General features: G+C 37.0%; 1 protein-coding gene across 1 annotated transcript in view; it reads left to right on the top strand.

Annotated features, from left to right (window-relative positions):
- The window catches only part of LAMA2 (laminin, alpha 2), a 293,272-nt gene that overhangs the window by 192,545 nt on the left and 83,671 nt on the right, over positions 1-17,056 (top strand). The window contains exon 30 of the mRNA XM_011997459.1: positions 10,785-10,887. Within this exon, the coding sequence (XP_011852849.1) occupies positions 10,785-10,887 (103 nt within the window). The remainder of the gene's footprint in view (positions 1-10,784; positions 10,888-17,056) is intronic.

Raw genomic sequence — 17,056 nt, 5'->3', positions numbered from 1 at the left:
CAGTGGCACCCAGGAACTTGGAGATGCCAGGAACCACAGAGGCTGAAAGAGGGTCTCACAGCCCTGGCTCAGGGAGCCCTTAGGTCTCAGCTCACCAAAAGGCCACAGCTCTTCTCTCCTGCTCATTGCTGTCAACATGGTGAGCTGGGGAAGAGGGTGTGTTTCAGCCCTGTTTGTGTTACAGCTCTTTTCATTTACATCATTTGGGGGGTCCCGAGTTCTTGTCCCACTTCCAGGAAGAATGAGGTTTGCAGACAACTGGAGGGTGAGCAAGGTGAAGAGGTGCTTTACTGAGTGACAGTGCAACTCTTGGGAGGCCCGAAATGGGTGGCCCCTTTCCACAGGCAGGTAATCCCAGCATCCGTGCAGCACCCTCAACAGAGGGGAGACACACAGTGGGTAGCTCCTATCCACAGGTAGATCATCCTGTTGTCTGCCCATGTCTGGCTGAGTCCAGGGTTTTTTATGGGCTTCAGAGGGGAGGAAGTATATGCTGATTGGTCCATGGGTGGCCACGAGCTAGCCCAAGAAAGCACCATAAGTCCTCACTCTAGTTTGTGAAACTGTACTTCAGGCAGTCCCTGGCTTGAAGGTGGGGCTTCACCGAAGGCCCACCCCTTTCCACCCAGGAGCCTGTCTACCTCCTGCCACCACCAGCCTTCCATCCACAGCGCCCACTGGCACCCAGGCTGTTTATGCCGAGGGTCACCTTCAGGCCCGTGCAGACCCACCCTCAGCTCCCTCTTGACCTCCTTCCTGTGCTCCTTGGCATCCAAAATCCAGAAGGGGCCAAAGTAGCAGGGGGCTAGAGTGTCAATGCCGCCCTGAGCATATGCACACCTGGCTGGGTTGCAAAAGCCTCAACTTTGCTCCGAAATCAGCATGGGGGCTGGGAACAGGGAGAGTCCAGGCAGAAGGGGCAGGCACTTCTGAGCCTGTAGTGGAAGAGAGGTGGCCCGAGAGCACAGGGATGCCAGGGTCCACAGCTGGCTGGATGGCTGCAGCTGCACCCAGGAGGGCAGGGCTCCCCAACCTTCAACTCGGAAGGGGACATAGCTCCCACCTGTTCCTGGCTGCCACCACCTCTGTGGAGCACAAAGCCAGACAGGCTGACACTGCCATTACTGAGACCCTCTTGCTCTCAGAAGAGTTTTCATGGCCGGCTGCCTCTGTTTTCTCTGCTTGGTGACTGTGGTATTCTGTTTTGTTCCTATTTCCTTTTCTCAGAAAAAAAAAGTCTTTAGAATTAAAATTTCAGCTGACGATAGATCCCCTCTTCCCAGGGAGCAGAAATATGGATATCCCTAAAGATCTTGAGTGTTTCAGTCTTTCACTGTTTTACACTCAATATTCCATGATTTTTATCTAGATATGCCTGGTGAACAATAGGTGATCGCCAAATATAGATTGTCCCTCCCATCTCCAAATTCTAATGCTAGAAATCGGGAATGGCTATGGTAGTCCAGATTTTCAGAATTAATAAGATATTTATATTGCCCTAAGAGATATGGAAGTTGAACAAAATAAAAAAATTCAAAGTATAAACAAATAAAATTACTTTCTTTCCCTGTTTAGTTTGAGGTCATGTGTAAATATCAGTGAATGTGATGTCATAGAGGATTTTTTTTTTATCAGAATTAGGTTCGAGTTGTATTATGGAAATTTCTAATCAAATTGAAGGAAGATGCTAGCAGGTCAGAATCTGGGAATTAGATGATCTGGCTTCAAATTCAGTACATATTGTCTATGTAATTAGCTGTGTCACCTAATGTATTAATAATACCTTTTCAAGAAACATTGTGCCATCTGTTCTGATTCCTCCGTTGGCTTAATTCCTATAATAAATATAGTTTCCAAAGTTTAGAACTTAATTTTCAGAATTTATTTTAATTGACAGATAAAAGTTATATATATTTATCATGTACAAAATAATGCTTTGAAATAAGTACACATTGTGGAATGGCTAAATCGAGCTATTTAAAAATATGCACTACTTCACATACTGATCTTTTTTTTGTGTTGAGAACACTTCAAATCTACTCTCTTAGCAAAGCCATGCTGGCTTTTGTGATTTTTGTTTGTTTGTTTGTATATGATACTCTCATTTGGGTGAACAATTTTTTTTTAAAGTCTATTGGAAGCAGAGAAGTAAACTTTTTGACTCAAACTTAGATATATTTAAAAGTTCAAGGCATAAAATGATGTCTCAGGGTTTGTGTCATCAGTCAGAAACACAGAAACTCTTTTGAACAATGCCACAGTGCAATCTAAGTTTGATCTAATTTACTTCAAGACAACAGTGCTCTTGGTGCCATCCTACCTGCTCTAATTTCTACCCCTAAGTAGAATAATCAACAGGTGAGATTGCTATGTTGTATTTGATTCTGGACATTAACTGGAGGGAAAACTCGAAGCCCTCTAAAACTGGTACCTAACTTAATAGACACCCCTCCATTACTTTTGCTCAAAACTAAGACTCTTTGTGGTATCTGCCCACCCCACCTCTAGTAGCCAGCTGCTAGTCCAGGGTCTGTCTCATTGAAGCAGTCTAGTGGTACCCATAGGTGCTGAGCAATTGCGGGTGTCACGCTGTAATTGAGGAAAGCCATTCTTACTTAGCTTTATATTTTTGAATGCTCCCTTGATTGTCTTTCTTGGTGTTCCCATCAAGCTAAAAATTCACACTCACAAATTTTAAATTATCATGAGCATTTTGGGGGATTTCCTATTTCATCTCTGAGTCTCCTTTGCATGCTCAGTTGCTTTCAATCTTGACAGAGACTCATCTGATCCAACTACCACTCTTAGGAAATGCTATGCAAAGCCAGGGACCTACAGCCTTTTAACAGATTGTTGCCCAAGGCCATCTCTTTGGGGTGTTTCTTGACTCATTTTTTACTCATTATTTAATTTTAATAACCTATAGTACTTAAAAATATACAGTACTATATAAAGCACCCTAAAAATTGATGCATAGTGATTTTCTTATTTTAAAATTGTGTATGATTTTTTAAATTATTACAAAAGCAGCTATTATAGAAAATAGAAAATTCAGAAAAACAAGAAGGAGAAAATGTAAAATGTGCATATGAATACTTACTTTTATAATATCCTTGTATATCTACTCATATATTTTCCCATGCAAATAGTTTTTGTACAAATGGGTGATGTTTATGTAACTGTTTCATAGCTTACTATAGCAAGTAACATCACATACATATTTTAAAAAATATTCTCAAAAATATATTTTTAAAATGTATATTGAACTAGATTCCACTATTTATTCCGAGAATTCACATTATTATAGTAAGAACATTATCCTTGATTTTGATTCATAGTCTAACATACCAAACTCCAAATTTCTTCTGTTACACACTTTACATAAACATAATGCAGCCCGTCACCAACCCTTATATATATAGCTGCACATTTTGAACAGTTTTCTTTATTGAAAATATTTTTAATTTAAAATCATCTAAGTTTTATATTATCTTGGCACATTAACCCCTGTGGACATGTGTAAGACTTCTCTTCTAAAATAAATTATTTCATAAAGAGAGAGTAACAGAATAAGTCATAAGCCATGCTGATGAATTTTTAGTTACTACTGTCTTTAAAAAATAAAAACAAAAACAGAAAATAAATATTTTACATCTTCTTTTAGAGCCAACTCTTTCAATGAATTCAAAAAATTCATCACTAATAAAAAAGTAATTTGAGGAACATTTAGGAAAAAAGCATAATATATAAAGCAACGTAAACAATAACTTTTAAACTTGGTTGTTTAGAACATCACTGGGGTACAGGTTAGTCAGCCTGATAAACTCTAACTTGCCTTCAGGTCTCATCATCACACCTCCCTCCTCCAACAGAGCCTCCTCTGACAGCCAAACATCTAGGCATTTCTGTGCTTCGTTATGGTGATGATTGTCTTTTTTTATAAGTGGCTGTATTTGTTTGTCTTTCCCCTTCCCTCCACTCCAGTTCCATTAGGGTAGGCATAGTCTTTCCATTTTGAATATTTGGTGCTTGAGACAACTAAAAAGTTTTGTTGGGTAAATAAATCAATTCACTTATCTATTAATCAATGGCAGTACGCTTTAGCGAGAGGAATTATGAATATTTAATAAATAGTAGGAAGAGGAAAACAACATGTATTAAAATGCAATTAAATGCCAAGCCATCTGTTGAATCCTAACAGACTTTATAATTTCATTTTTTCCTACTATAATGTTTTAAATTACCTCATATTTTCATAAACAATTATTAACTAATAAAAACCTACAGCAACTTACATAAAAATAGACTCTTTTGCATGATATAGTTGAAATTTTTATATAACTTGTATATCCATATGTATGAATATATATACGTATACAGACACAGAGAAAACCAAGAATTTATTGTTTTAAAAAAAGAACTCTAAAAAACAAGAAACAAAATACCTTTCAACTCAAAGACTCTCATTTATATTTCACATATGCTCTAGACACAGCTCAGGAACTCAGATGTGATGCTTATGCATATGTATAAAGTATAATTAGCTTAGAAAATGCTGCTTCATCACCTGTCCTGATATTGTTGATGGGCTTCAATAACTTACCAAGCAATGCTGGAAAAGGTTCTCTCCAAATTCCAGTGAGTTGAAACGGTGCTTTTCACCCATAACATGTTAGTGTTTTCCATTTCCTTATCATATGAAAAGTCTGTCCTTTAAACCCGGATTGCTGGCAGACTGCTTGTAACTGACAGTTGTACGCCACAAGCTCTTTACTTTAATGTTTTAGAGAGCTTCTTGAAACATTGAGGCATGTCTTTTCCTCCAAATCTCTTGATTGTAACCTCTCAATTCCACAGTGCTTGCATAAGGTGACTACTCTCTTTTCTCTGGCCTATTCTATTACAATAACCAATTGATGGTTCCTTTTTTCCCACACAGCTGCCCAGTACATCTTCCTGGACTACAGCTCTGATCACACTCTCCTACTCAGAAACTTTCAATGCCTCCAAATTGCTCATTGCTCAGTTTCCTTAATCGCACCTTCGAACCTTCCAGAAATTGACTCTGACCTGTCTAATAGCCTTACTTCTCCACATTGCCTTTGACAAACCCTACAATCTTAGGGAGCTAAAATACTCGCCCTCACATCCACGCATCAAAAGTCCCTGCCTGCCTCCCTGCCTTTCCTTATACTGTTTCTACTATATCTTCTGCATTCCCGTATATACCACCTGTCTTCTTTGATCTGAGCAAGGAGTTGTTGACTAAGGATCCAGGAGGAAATCACTGACTTCCTAAAAAGCAGGAAAGAAAAAATTGCCTGGAAGCAAAGAGCAGGTGATATTCAGAAATACAAGAAGATAGAAAATTAGCAACACGGAGGTCTGTATCAGTAGATAGCCTTCAGTCAGGGCCGCCATGTTCCTGGATGAAGGTGCAAGAGTCAGTGGAAAATCAATACACTGATAATCATCCAGCCAGACTAATCAAAAAAAAAAATAAGAAAAGTCACCAACTACCAATATCCGGAATACAAGAGGTGAAATCACTACAACTTCTGCAGACACTAAAGGGTGTTAAGGGGATATTATGAACAATTTTATGGCAATAATTCAACAATTTGGATAAAAAGGGCAAATTCTTTGAAAATCACAAACTACCAAAACTCACTCACAAACAAATCATCTGAATAGTTTCATACTCATTAAAGAATTTAATTTGTAGTTCAAAACCTTCACACACACAAATTCAGTTCCAGATGACTTTACTTGTGAATTCCACCAAACATTTAATGAAGAAATAATAAACTCGTTCAGAAAATTAAAGAGGAGAAAATACATCCAACCTCATTCCACGAGGCCAGTATTACTCTGATACCAATGTCAGACAAAGATAGTTTTTAAAAAAGAAAATTATATTATATAACAATATCCTTCCATGAACATAGATGCAAAAGTTCATGGCAAAGTTATAGTAAATCAAATCTAATGATTTATTCAAAGGATTATACATTATCACTAAATGAGATTAATCCCAGGATATAAGATTGGTTTAATATTTGAAATTAGTCAGTGTAATTTACCATATAGCAAACTAAAAAGCAAACTATATAATCACCTAAATTGACATAGTAAAGGCATTTGACAAAATGCAACATCTATTGTTTTAAAAAACAGCCTACTAAGAGTAGGGAAACTTCACTACTTGATCACTATAAAAATTTATTTTTTAAAAAAACCTAACAGCTAAAATCATACTTAGCAAAAGACTAAGATTAGGAACAAGGCAAGGGTATCTGCTTCCATCACTTCCGTTTAATATTGTACTAGAGATGCCAGCCAGTACAATGGGCAAGAAAAAGGAAATAAATGGCATCCAGATTGAAAAATAAGTACAATTGTTTTTATTCACAGATACTCTAGAAGTCTAAGCATAAAATCCTGGTGGTTCATGCCTGTAACCCTGGTGCGTTAGGAGGCTGAGGCAGGTGGATCGCTTGAGGCCAAGAGTTTGAGACTACCTGGGCAACATAGCAAGACCTCATCTCTACAACCCAAAAAAGTTTAAAAAGCATAAAATAAAATGCTATCTATTAAAAAAAGTTACTAGAACTAAAAAGTGAGCTTACCAATGTTATAAGGTATAACATCTATATATGAAAATCAGTAATTTTAAAGACTGGCAAAGATACGTTGGAAGTTGAAATTAAAAGGATACAGTTTACAATAGCCTTAAAAATGCGAAGACCCCCTACACCGAATACTCTGGAGATAAATTACAGAAAATCTAAATAAATCAAGAGAGATACCATGTTCATTGACCAGAAGATTCAATATTCCTATAATCCTAGTTTTATACCTATTGACCTACACATTCAATGCAATCTCAGTAAAAATCGTAGCAGGCTTTTTCCTAAAAATTGACAGGTATATTTTAGAATTCATATGGAACTGGAAAGGAGAAAAATGTTGGAAAGGTTATACTACCTGACTTCAATACTTACTACCAAGCTATGGTAATCAGAAAGTGAGGTGTTGGTATCAATATTGACAAATAGATTATTAGAACAGATTAAAGAGTCCAGATATAGATTCAGACATGTGTGATGAAATGATTTATGACATAAATACAAAAGCAATACAAGGTACATTTAACAAATTCTATTAGAGGAATTGAATATCCATGAGCAACAACAAAAAAATGAACTTCAGTCTGTATCTTGCACCTTATTTCAAAATTAACTCAAAAGAGATGCTAGACCTAACTGTAAAACATAAAAATACAAAACATCTACAAATACATAAGAGAAATCTTTGTGATCTTGGGTAAAGCTAAGATTCTTAGATACAACACCAAAAGCATATCCTCAAAAGGAAAAAAAATTAACAACTTAAACTTCATCAAAATTGAGAACTTCTTCCCTTCAAAAAAAAAAAAAAAAGCACTTTTAAGAAAATGAAAAGATAACTACAAACTAGTAGAATATATTTCCAAATTACATATCTGATAAAGGACTCACATCCAGATTATTCATACATATCCTTCAAAACTCAAAAATAAGAGCAAATAGCCCAAGAAAATTTGAACAAAAGATTTAAACAGATACGTCGCCAAAGAAGGTAGAAAATAAGCATGTGAAAAGATGCTCAATGTTATTAGTCATAAGGAAAACACAAAGCAAAACCAAAATGATGACCAATTAGAATGTCTAAAATTTTAAAAGACAGGTTATACCAGGTATCAACAAAGATGTAGGCAAATGCAACTCTCATACACTGGTGGTGGGAATATAAATAGTTCAGACACTTTAGAAAACAGGTTGATAATTTCTTAAAAACGTAAACATAAATTACTGTATGATCCAGCCATTCTGCTTCTATGTATTCACTCCAAGATAAATGATGGCATATGTTCACCCAAAAATTTGTACACAGATGTGTACATATCCCTATGATGAAATACTACTTACCAATAAAAACGGTCAAATATGGATACACACACAACATGGATGAATGTTGAAACTATGTTGAGTGAAAGAAGCCAGACAAAAAGAGAGTACATCCAGAATGGTTCCATTTATATAAAATTCTATGAAATGCAAACCTACAGTGATGGAAAGCAGACCAGTATTTTTCTGGGGACAGAGGAAAGAGAAAAAAGGATAGAAGGAAGGGATTCAAAAGAAATGATGGATATATTCTCTACCATGGTTGTGTTAATGGTCTCATGGGTGTATATATTCAAAACTTATCCAATTGTAAATTGGTTTGCATGGTTTGTTTATGCCAGTTTTACATCAATAAAAGTATTAAACAGTATGGTCATCTCTGGTCCCACCACAATTTCCACAGCTTAGATTTTAGCCTCTTTCACTGTCATTTGGGCCATCTTCCTCTCCTCTCTCTTACCTATTCCCTTTATTTCCTTTTTTAAATTCTTTTCAAATTTTTTTAATTTTTGAAACTTGTATTTTAGATTCAAAGGTACATGTACAGGTTTGTTATATAGGTAAACTCTTGTCATGGAGGTTTGTTGTATAGATTTTATCACGCAGGCACTAAACCTACCACCCAATCGTTATTTTCTGATTCTCTCCTTCCTCCCACTGACTACCCTCAAGTAGGCCTCAGTGTATGTTGTTCTCCTCTTTTCTTTGTGTCCGTATGTTCTCATCATTTAGCTACCACTTATAAGTGAGAACATACTGTATTTGTTTTTCTGTTCCTGCATTAGTTTGCTAAGAATAATGGCCTCCAGCTCCATCCATGTTCCTGCAAAGGACATGATTGTGTTCATTTTATAACTGCATAGTATTCCATAGTGTATATGTACCACATTTTATTTATCCAATCTGCCACTGAGCCTATTCCTTTTATTTTCTTATGCTCAGCAAATCAACCTTTTTTCCCCACTGTAGTCTTGTGACTCACTTTGCACACATGAGGTTAGCTTTAAAATTATGACTTTTAAATGCTTGTCAGATTATATTCTTACAAAAAGGTATTCACACTCCAAGGCCCTGGGGAAAGCTGTTTTCTTTTTTCTTTTCTTTTTTTTTTCTGTCTAGTTTTATCTAGTACTATAAATGGCCCATATTATCCTGGCGATTCAGGATTGTATTATCATCCTTGGTTATTTTACTACAATAATATTGGCATCTACTGAGACCTACTTTACCTCTATACATTTTATCCCTTTCCAAATTGACTCAGACTCCTGAGTTTTAAAAATTCTTCTCTCCACTTTTTAGAGTTTTCTCTTCTCTTTGCTCATTGTCAGACAGAACGTCAGCTGTCACTTCTGCTGTTTTCATGTGTTTGTTTAGAGAATCTTCACACATTCTTTCACTGTAGTTTCGTGTCTCTAAACTGTCAGAAAACCTATAACCAAGGGAGTAAAAATGATGTGTAAATTTGGAACAAATATAGAATCTGAGTGGGTAACCTGAGGCTGGCTTTGTGAGTTAAAGTGCATTGCATCTATGCCATTAATTTTGACACTCTTTTTTTTTTTTTTCCCAAGATAAATGACACTTATGTGATGTTACTGTTTCTAATTCCCAAGAGAACTATAGCAATGAGAATTCCTGTTTTTCCCAGTGGAAAACATCATCAATTTTCTGGAGAATAATTTGCCAAGGTTGTCTTTTGCAAGAACTATGTTCAGTGTTCCTTTTTATTCATGTAGATGTTTCCAATATATCTTTTTGTAGATATTTTAGTATTGTACAATCAATCTGTTCTATGAGCAATCAATTATTTACCTGAAAGCTCTTAGAATAATACATTAAAATAAATTTGACCACAGCCATACCAAGTTCTGTAATGTTTTCTAGTTTAATGTTCAAATAATGTGACTGATAAAAATAATGTAACTAAGGCAGTCCAGATGCCTTTAACAAGTGTTATGCCTGTGATAATCTGAGTTCAGATTTATATCTTCAACAGTAAGTATTTAGCATTCTCCAACCCTTCTTGCACTTGCAATACTTTTCTAATTTAAAATTTGCACAGAAGATTCTATTTGATTTATCTCTTGGTATGTATGAATTATGTAATGATTGCTGAGAAGCAAACACTATTAAAATGGATAACTAGACATTCGAGTTAAACATTCCTTTTCCCATATCATTCTATTAACTTTGTGTCACCTTTTTTAATCTAAGCCTAAACAAATATATCTTTGCTTGGAGATAATTGTGGCTCAGAGATTGTCATTTAGAAGATTGTGTTTTGCCATACTGCTTTAAGATGCATTTTTAAAAAGGAGCAGTGTTCTTTCTCATTTCAGCACTTGGGAGATACAGGAAATGCTCCCCTCACTCCACAACTAGAGTGAAATTTACTTAGGGATAAAGTCAGGGGAGGTGTTTAGTTCTTAATTTGCTTGACTTCTGCAGCACGTCATAATACTGCTCGGTTATGTCCTTGCAACACTGCCAGTTATGCATTGAGTCACTTCTGCCTCTCTTAATTTCCATAGTGTCATGCTCTCCTAGTTTCTCCTTTTCATCTCTGGAATGCCAGTCACCTTGCCAGCTCCACTTTCTCTACCTACTCTCTAAACATTGAAGTTCCTAAGAACTCTGTTCTAGATCTTCATATACCATAATAAACAGTCTCCTAACTTTAACTACCGAAAATATCCTAATAATTTACAATTCTATATCTGCAGCCCAGAACTCTTTCCTGAAGGTAAACTCTGTGTACCAACTGCCTTCTGGATCCCTCCACTCCATTATTCTATGGTTTTAGATGTATGACATTTGTTTTTCTGTCCACAGGCAACGGGTCCTCGGGGTTTATTAAAGGAAGATGCCAAAGGCTCTCTTCAGAAAAGCTTCAGGATTCTTAACGAAGCCAAGAAGTTAGCAAATGATGTAAAAGGTCAGTGTGGCCATAGTTTTTATTATATTCCAGTTAATTGAGTTGTTACTGATAAGATATTCTATCACACTATTGGAGAATATAATTTCTTTAGCATGATTTTTGTGATGATTCTATAATCTATTTTATGCAAATAAACTTTCTCACTAGTTTTACAAAATTTTGTCCACCTATCTCACTTCAAGTAGGGTAACATTTCACAATTTTTAAGTCTTATTTCTATAGCATCATTTCACCTGTATCTAATGTATAGTAACTTTTTGTGTAACAAGTTTTTAAGAGTCTCAAACCTAAGCCAGCCATAATGGCTCACACCTATGATCCCAGTGCTTTGGGAGGTCGAGGCAGGAGGATCACTTGGGGCCAAGAATTTGAAACCAGTAAGAGAAGCATAGCAAGATCCCTTCTCTACAAAACATTTTGTAAAATTTAACCAGGTGTAGCAGTGTGAGCACATAGACATAGCTACTTGGAAGGCTGAGCCAGAAGGATCACTTTAGCCCAAGAATTTGAAGTTACCATGAGTTATGATCACACTACTGTACAGCAGCCTGGGTAACAGAGTAAGACCCTGTCTCTAAAAAGAAAAACAAAATTAAATACATTTTTCTTTTTTTGAGATGAAGTCTCGCTCTGTCACCCAGACTGGAGTACAGTGGTGCAATCTTGGCTCACTGCAGCCTCCGTCTCCCAGGTTCAAGTGATTCTCCTACCTCAGTCTCCTGAGTATCTGGGATTACAGATGCGTGCCACCATACCTGGTAATCTGCAATTTGAGTAGAAATGGGGTTTCACCATTTTGGCCAGGCTGGTCTCAAACTCCTGACCTCAAGTGAACCTCCCGCGTCAGCCTTCCAAAGTGCTGGGATTATAGGCGTGAGCCACCATGCCCGGCCTTAAATATATTTTTCTTGTATTTTATTTCTGATTCAGGGATCAAAATGCACAAAATATCTACTGCTATATTATGGGCTTCGTGTTAATAATACATCATTAAACATGACTGCTCTCTGTATGAGCCATTACATTTATTATTTCATGCACATATCTCTTGTTTCTCATTTGAATTGCCACCTGTTTCTCTCTCCAGTTTCATTCCCTACCATTTTCTGTCTCATATGTGTCTCCCCAACCTTACCTAAGTATTCATAATTCCTCCCAAACATGGTACTATTCCAGGCCTTCATGTTTTCAGTATTATTTCTTCCCCTTGGAATGCTTCATCCTTCACTTCTCTTCTTTGTCTAACTGCTTTGTCTCAGACCTTCAGGATTTAGTTCAAATGCCATCATTTCCAGGAAACCTAACACCTCATCTGATTCACATGCCCCCTCTCTGGTACAGTTATCTCATAGACTTGTCAAACCACCGCGATCATGGACTAATTAATGTTTCATCATCTTTTTAAATTTTTAAAAAATTTTTATTGATGCATAATAGGTGTATATATTTTTGGCATTCCATCTACTTGAGGAAAGACATGGGGTTTTATTAACTGTATTTCTAGTATGCATAATAGTGACTAGCTCAAATGAGGAAATACTTATTTTTTACAATAAATGGTGTTGGCCTACCTTACTTATATTAGAAAGAGAAGAGGTTTTAAAATCATTTATATTTGACATGTTTTGGTCTCAGTAGAGGTTGATATGGAATTACAAGTTCTATCTCCATCATAAGTAAAATTTTAATAGTACAATTCTTCAGGCTGTGTATTACAGGTGAAATAAACTCCCTACATACATAATTCTGCTCAGCAGGTACCTCTTATTACAATCTGAAGAATGACTATAAAAAGCCAAAACCTGTGTTCCTATTGTACAAATGGACTCAATCCCGTGACTTTGCGGTCATTCCTTCCTATCTCATACCCTTGCCCAGGGCTGGGAATAGGGAGGATGGGAGTGAGGTGATTCATGCAAGTGCAGGAACCAATCCTGTCTTTAAGATTTTAGTAATATCAGGGCTGTGCCCTTGCCTCTATTTCCCCACAAACACTGGTATTATAAAAATGAAGATTGAGTCCACTTGTCCAATAGGCACACAGGTTTTAGCTTTCTACAGGGACTCTACAGATTGCAATAAGAGCTCTTTGCTGTGCAGAATTATGTATGTAGGGAGTTTTATTTCACCTGTAGTACACAGTCCAAAGGGCTGTACTATTAAAGTGCTGTTTATAATGGAGATCAAATTTGTTCATCATGTATCTTGTTTATTGCACCAATTTTGATTTTTTACATATTGCATTAAAATATTTTTATATTGACTGCAGAATTTTTTAATGCACCTTTAAATTTTGCACCTGAACTGAGTGCCTTAATCACCTTGTTCTGCTTCCAACCCTGCTCTTGCCTCTATTTCCCCACTTACACTGGTATTATAAAAATGAAGAAAGAATTTTATTTTTAGGCATTTTTTTCCAAGAGAAAAAGCAATCTAAAGACAAGCACAGTAGGAAGGGTTAGGAGACAGAAATGTTCGTTAGTTTAAATTTCTTTTTTTGTAGTTCAGGTAGTACATTATTTAAAGTAATGAAAACCCACAAACTACTCAAGTAATAATTCCTCTAGAAAACCAAGCCAAGGCTATGACGGAGATGGGAATGTTTTCTTGCTACATTATGACATTTCTCTGATTTGTGGCCAATTACAGAGGTTATAAAATGGCTGTTAATCAGGGAAATGCCATATATTACCACCAGGAACTGCTGAAATAGGCCCTACAGAGCAAAACTCTTGACAGCAGCTATTAAAATAGAGATTTAGTCATTTCTCTCTCTATGGTGCCTGGAGTTAGAAGGAATAAAAATGGTGAGGCCAGTATACCCTCCATATTTCTAATTTGTTGCTTGGTTCAATTCAGTACAGTTCAGTTAGTTCGTGAACTTCAGTCATGAATGACTTAGAACTGCTGCCTGCCATTTTTATGCTGTCCTTGCCTTGAGGGAGTCTGAACTTGCCAGGAGCAATTTGTTTTGCTTTTTAATTTTTTAATATACATCTGTTAAAAGTAAATTTGCCCTTGTGTGAGTTTGAGATTTGAAGCCTGTCTACATTGCACTGATCAAATGTCTGTGAAGATAAAAAGTATTTTGTTGATGGATGTGAGGCTTGGTACAAATTGATGACTGAAAGAGTGAGAAGATGAATTAGTACCACCAGGTGAATGAATACTACTTTGCAGATGGACAAGAAATTTTTTTAGGCTGGACGCAGTGACTCATGCCCTGTATGTAATTCCAGCATTTTGGGAGGCCAAAGCAGGCAGATTGTTTGAACCCAGAAGTTCAAGAACAGCCTGGACCACATGGTGAAACCCTGTGTATATAAAAAAAATAATAAAAAAAGAATCAAAACTTAGCTGGGCGTGGTGGTGCGCATCGGCAGTTCCAGCTACTCAGCTACTTGGGAAGCCGAAGTGGGAGGATAACTTGAGCCGAGGAGGCAGAGGTTGCAGTGAGCCAAGATCGCTCCATTGCACTCCAGCCTGGGTGAGAGAGTGAGAGCCTGTCTCAAATAATAATTAATTAATCAATAATAAAAATTAAAAAGAAATTTTTTCAGTAAAATACCAACTTCAGGTTCTCATGGAATGTGTATAAGGCAAGGAAGAAGTAGAGCTTGGTTTATTAAAAGTTTGAGAATATTACTATTTTTAAATTATACATCTTATTTTATATTGACTAACTTTTCAGTTTTATTTCCTTTTTCATTTATCCCTGGAGTTTTGTCTTTGCCCAAGATAAATAAATCACTTAATTACTTAGAAAAATAATAGGTAACATGTTGGTCAGGTGCAGTGGCTTGCACTTGTAATCCCAACACTTTGGGAGGCTGAGGTGGGCAGATCACCTGAGATAAGGAGTTTGAGACCAGCCTGGCCATTGTGGTGAAACGCTGTCTCTACTAAAAATGCAAAAATTAGCTGGGCATGGTGGCGGGTGCCTGCAATCCCAGCTACTCAGGAGGCTGACGTAGGAGAATTGCTTGTACCCAGGAGACGGAGGTTGCAGTGAGCCGAGATTGCACCAAGGCACTCCAGCCTGGGCAACAGAGAGAGACTCTGTCTTTAAAAAAAAAAAAATAGGTAACATATCTATAAAATAGATAACACAGGAAATAAAAAGAACTATTGTCTGGAGATCTGTGACAGCTCCCTTTGAAGGAGGTGATTTGTCTCATAGCACTGTAACATGTGGTATATAATTACAGTTAACCCTTGAATAATGTGGGAGTTGGAGAGCATGGATCCACTGCACAGTTGAAAATCCACGTATAACATTAGACTCTTCATAAACTTGACTAAAAAAAAAATCTATTCCCAAGCCCAAGAATAATGAATCAGTGCGTTGCTTGACATATGGTGCTGTCGCACACATTATTCCAATCATTAAGTTTTATCAAACCAATTGAAGCCTTCCTTCCATACTGTGGTCCTCCAAACACTTAGTCATTCTGTTGACACAAGTGAGCCATGAAGATTCTGAGAACATGGATGTAATACACTTGCAATTGCTAACCTGTTGAGATTCTGTGTTATTATTTTATATTTTTAAAATAAGAGAATAAACTGGAATACTGCAGTGCTGCTAAACCAAAGTATGATACAGGAATGCAATGGTGACTAACGGATCCTTTTATTACTAAAGATATACTCCTTTTGAATTTGCATGTTACTCTTTGCCTGAATCAGCCTTTCCATAGCAGGCATGTAAAAGACAAGCAAAATCTGCTCTATTGACAACAATTTTAGACTAAAAGGATGAAATCAAGCCTGGGTCCCCTGGCCTACTGTGGTCTGGAGAACAAAGCAGTCTTTTCCAGGTGAAATTGCCAATCCCTCATACAAAGTTTTGGTACCTCCTTTAGAGTGTGAATGGTGGAAATCAAAAAAATAAAACGAGGGTGGACTTCGATTAGGAGTAAAAATGAAAAGTGGCAAAATAGTGGCAAATATAGAGGGGCAGGTTCTATTGGAAAGATTTTCCCTAAGAGTCAGTCGTAGCTTGTCATATCCAAACCCACCATGTGAGTAGAACATAAGAAACAAACATTCAGAACATTCCTGTATATCATCTCAGCAAAAGACAAAGGCCTGTGCGATAAAAACTGGACTTAGAGCTAAAAACTCATCTGGACTTTGTTGTGATTAAATCCAATCAGAGTCTGAGATTCTGTGGCGTTTTTTGCAAGTAAGTTAATTTAGACCAGAGATAAACAGAAATGCCTTCAAGAGACTTACGGATAACATAAAGGGATGGTCGGGCCTGTGTTAAACCAAAGAGTATTTGTCTTATTTAAAGGTATTCAAACTCAATTTTCTTGCTGGCCAAAAGAAAACAAGTCTGCAAGTCCACAGTCAGCATGTCCTAGAGGAGTCAAATGCGGCTGTTGATATCTGGTGGTTTTAGTTTTTCATTCCACTGGCTGCAGAGAGGACTCCCTTTTATCCCAATATCCTAAATATTTGCAGAACCTGCTGCCAAACAAGTACACCTTCCCTCTTTTCCTGAGCCTCCTACTATGACCCCCTAGTGGGAGGAAGAGCATATGCAAGCATGGTGTTCATTGTGAGCAAGATCTAATTTTTTACTTTCAAATCAGAAGAGGGTTTCTCTATAACCTGATTTCCTGTGAGACAGTCATCTCTGAGGTTCCCATATGTGGTCACTCTAGTATGTATGCCTGTCTGTGCAGAATAACTAATCAGATATAGAGCACATCCCAAACTTGTGACAGCTACTGGGGAAAGAGAACACAGGAGTAACAATCCTGAAAGAAGGCTAGAAGTATAAAGTTTCAGGAAATGATACCATTTCGAGTCATTGTCACCAAACTCAGTGATTGCCTGCATAATGCAGAGAATTGGAGGAATTTTTCTAAAAGGTACAAAGATTGGGTGTAGCAACCTTATCAAATCAATTTGCTGGAGACCTAGGAGAGAAACACAGTTGTAGATTTCACCTTCTGTTCTTCCTCACTCGGATGCTCTTCTTTCCTACCGAGGTCTCAAGATCCTGCACTGGGTCTTTAGGTTGACTTAAGGGACAGGGTCTTTCAAAATCTCAAGAAGCCTTCTACTTATGGCTAGCCAATTTTCCCAGCACCATTTATTAAATAGGGAATCCTTTCCCCATTTCTTGTTTCTCTCAGGTTTGTCAAAGATCAGA

Source organism: Mandrillus leucophaeus, unplaced genomic scaffold (assembly GCF_000951045.1).
Source record: "Mandrillus leucophaeus isolate KB7577 unplaced genomic scaffold, Mleu.le_1.0 Scaffold1144, whole genome shotgun sequence".
NCBI classification, from domain to species: Eukaryota; Metazoa; Chordata; class Mammalia; order Primates; family Cercopithecidae; genus Mandrillus; species Mandrillus leucophaeus.
Note: the sequence above shows the minus strand (reverse complement) of the source record. Positions and strands in the feature narration are given on the sequence as shown.